Source organism: Egretta garzetta, unplaced genomic scaffold (genome assembly GCF_000687185.1).
Source record: "Egretta garzetta isolate BGI_Z169 unplaced genomic scaffold, ASM68718v1 scaffold612, whole genome shotgun sequence".
Lineage (NCBI taxonomy): Eukaryota > Metazoa > Chordata > Aves > Pelecaniformes > Ardeidae > Egretta > Egretta garzetta.
Genome location: NW_009259030.1, coordinates 949805 through 951509, shown reverse-complemented (window position 1 = coordinate 951509; position 1705 = coordinate 949805). Strand labels below are relative to the sequence as shown.

General features: G+C 42.0%; 1 protein-coding gene across 1 annotated transcript; it reads right to left on the bottom strand.

Moving 5' to 3' along the window:
- Positions 1-212: 212 nt before the first annotated feature.
- On the bottom strand, positions 213-1622 carry MED7 (mediator complex subunit 7). Its single transcript, XM_009634708.2, has one exon. It carries the CDS (start codon positions 1357-1359, stop codon positions 625-627), a length of 735 nt encoding a protein of 244 aa, XP_009633003.2. The 5' UTR covers positions 1360-1622; the 3' UTR covers positions 213-624.
- Between the last annotated feature and the right edge of the window lie 83 nt (positions 1623-1705).

The following is a 1705-nucleotide window of genomic DNA, read 5'->3' as shown; positions in this document are numbered from 1 at the left end:
ATGATGTACATTTAAGAAAATTTAAATCCAATTAATTTTAAATTAATTTAATTGTTGAGATTCCTGAGTGTCTCTATAAAACAAATTACACATTACATCTGTAGTAAAAGAATGCTTAGTTGTCTTCAGTACAGGTACATTACTACAAAGCTAGAAAAGAATGGATTTTGAAGACTTGACACTGATTTTATTTTTAATACTGAATTACTCACACCTGAAAGGACCCACTGAAATTGTAAACAACTAGCACTTACCTGAAATGGAGGAACTGTCAACTGCAATTCCTCTCGGCCCCCTACTTGCTTCCACACTACAAAGCAATTTAAAAAAAGAAAAAAAAGCAGCATTCCAAAAAGAACAGAAAGAGACAAATGAAAGTACAACAGAAAAAGTTAACTTTAATGTGTGGCTTCCACCTCACATGATATATTTAACAAAAGTTTTTTTTGTTTCTACTGATAAAACACACAGCTTGCAAAATATTAAACATCTTCATCAGTCACTCACAACCTCCAAGAGGTGTACAATAAATGCTTTGTCTGCACGTACAAAATATAACATATACCCTCAGAATGCATTCCACCTCTCACAACGGCAAGCTAACAAAATAACAAAGTGTTTTCTTCATGTCATTTCATCAATAATGCTACACATAGCTGCATCTTTGTCCAAAACCTGATCTCTCTTGCCACCGGAACGCTCTCTCTGTTTTTCGCTCTGTCCAATGCAGTTGCTGCCACCATCAGTATCCATTGTTTCTGCTTTCACTCCCAGTCCTCCCTCTGAATGGGGCAGATCATCAGGCAAGGAAGCCAGGCAATTCTGAATCATCTCTACAACTCGCTCTAAGTGCTTCTGAAATCGCTCCGCTGTTTCCAAACGCTGTCGTTTCTGCACCTCCATCATGACTCTCAGTGTCTCCCTAGCTTGGTGAGGGCGATACTCATTTATAAGATGATGGACATGAACAAAAAGCAGTTTCAAGTCTTCCAGTTTCTCCTCTCGCTTTATACTCCCTGGACTCCTTATCAAGATATCCAAGAGGTCCAAAAAGTTGACCAGGATAGACATATTAAGTTTTCTTAATTCCTTCTTGTGATCAAACTGCATGGGATGTAACCGTTCAATACCCTGGCTCTCCAAGGGTCGAATGATCAGATCATCACATTGAAACTGATTACCAAACATCATGTAACTGTCCTTCACAGGGGGAGGTGGCTTTGGAGCCAGGCCTTTACGGATATTTTCATCAGTATATTCTTTTATATATTGCATTGGAGGCGGAGGAAGGGCACTCACTTGTTGAGGTTCACCCATTTTTGCCAGATGAAAATACCTAGGGAATGTCCCAAGAAACATATGTTAATTTGTGAGACAACCTTGCCATATAAATAGAAACAAAGGCAATATAAGAGAGATGGCCATGAGAAACCAGAAGAAAATCATCTCAATGTGTAGAATACAGGGAACTCCCAAATAAATCCGTTAGCCTTTCACTAAGGTATACTTCCAGCAGGATTAGCTTCCCTGGAAGCACGCTTAGCATTCACTCCTCGCACCACGGAAGCCCAGCCTGCAATCAGAGCAGCCACAGGAGGGGAGACCCCTTCCCTGGCTGAGGCCTGGCCCCGTAACACCTCGCCCCGCGAGAGGGGAAACCGCGCAGCCCGGCGGCGGGCAAGCACCGCCCTGCGGGGAGGATGCG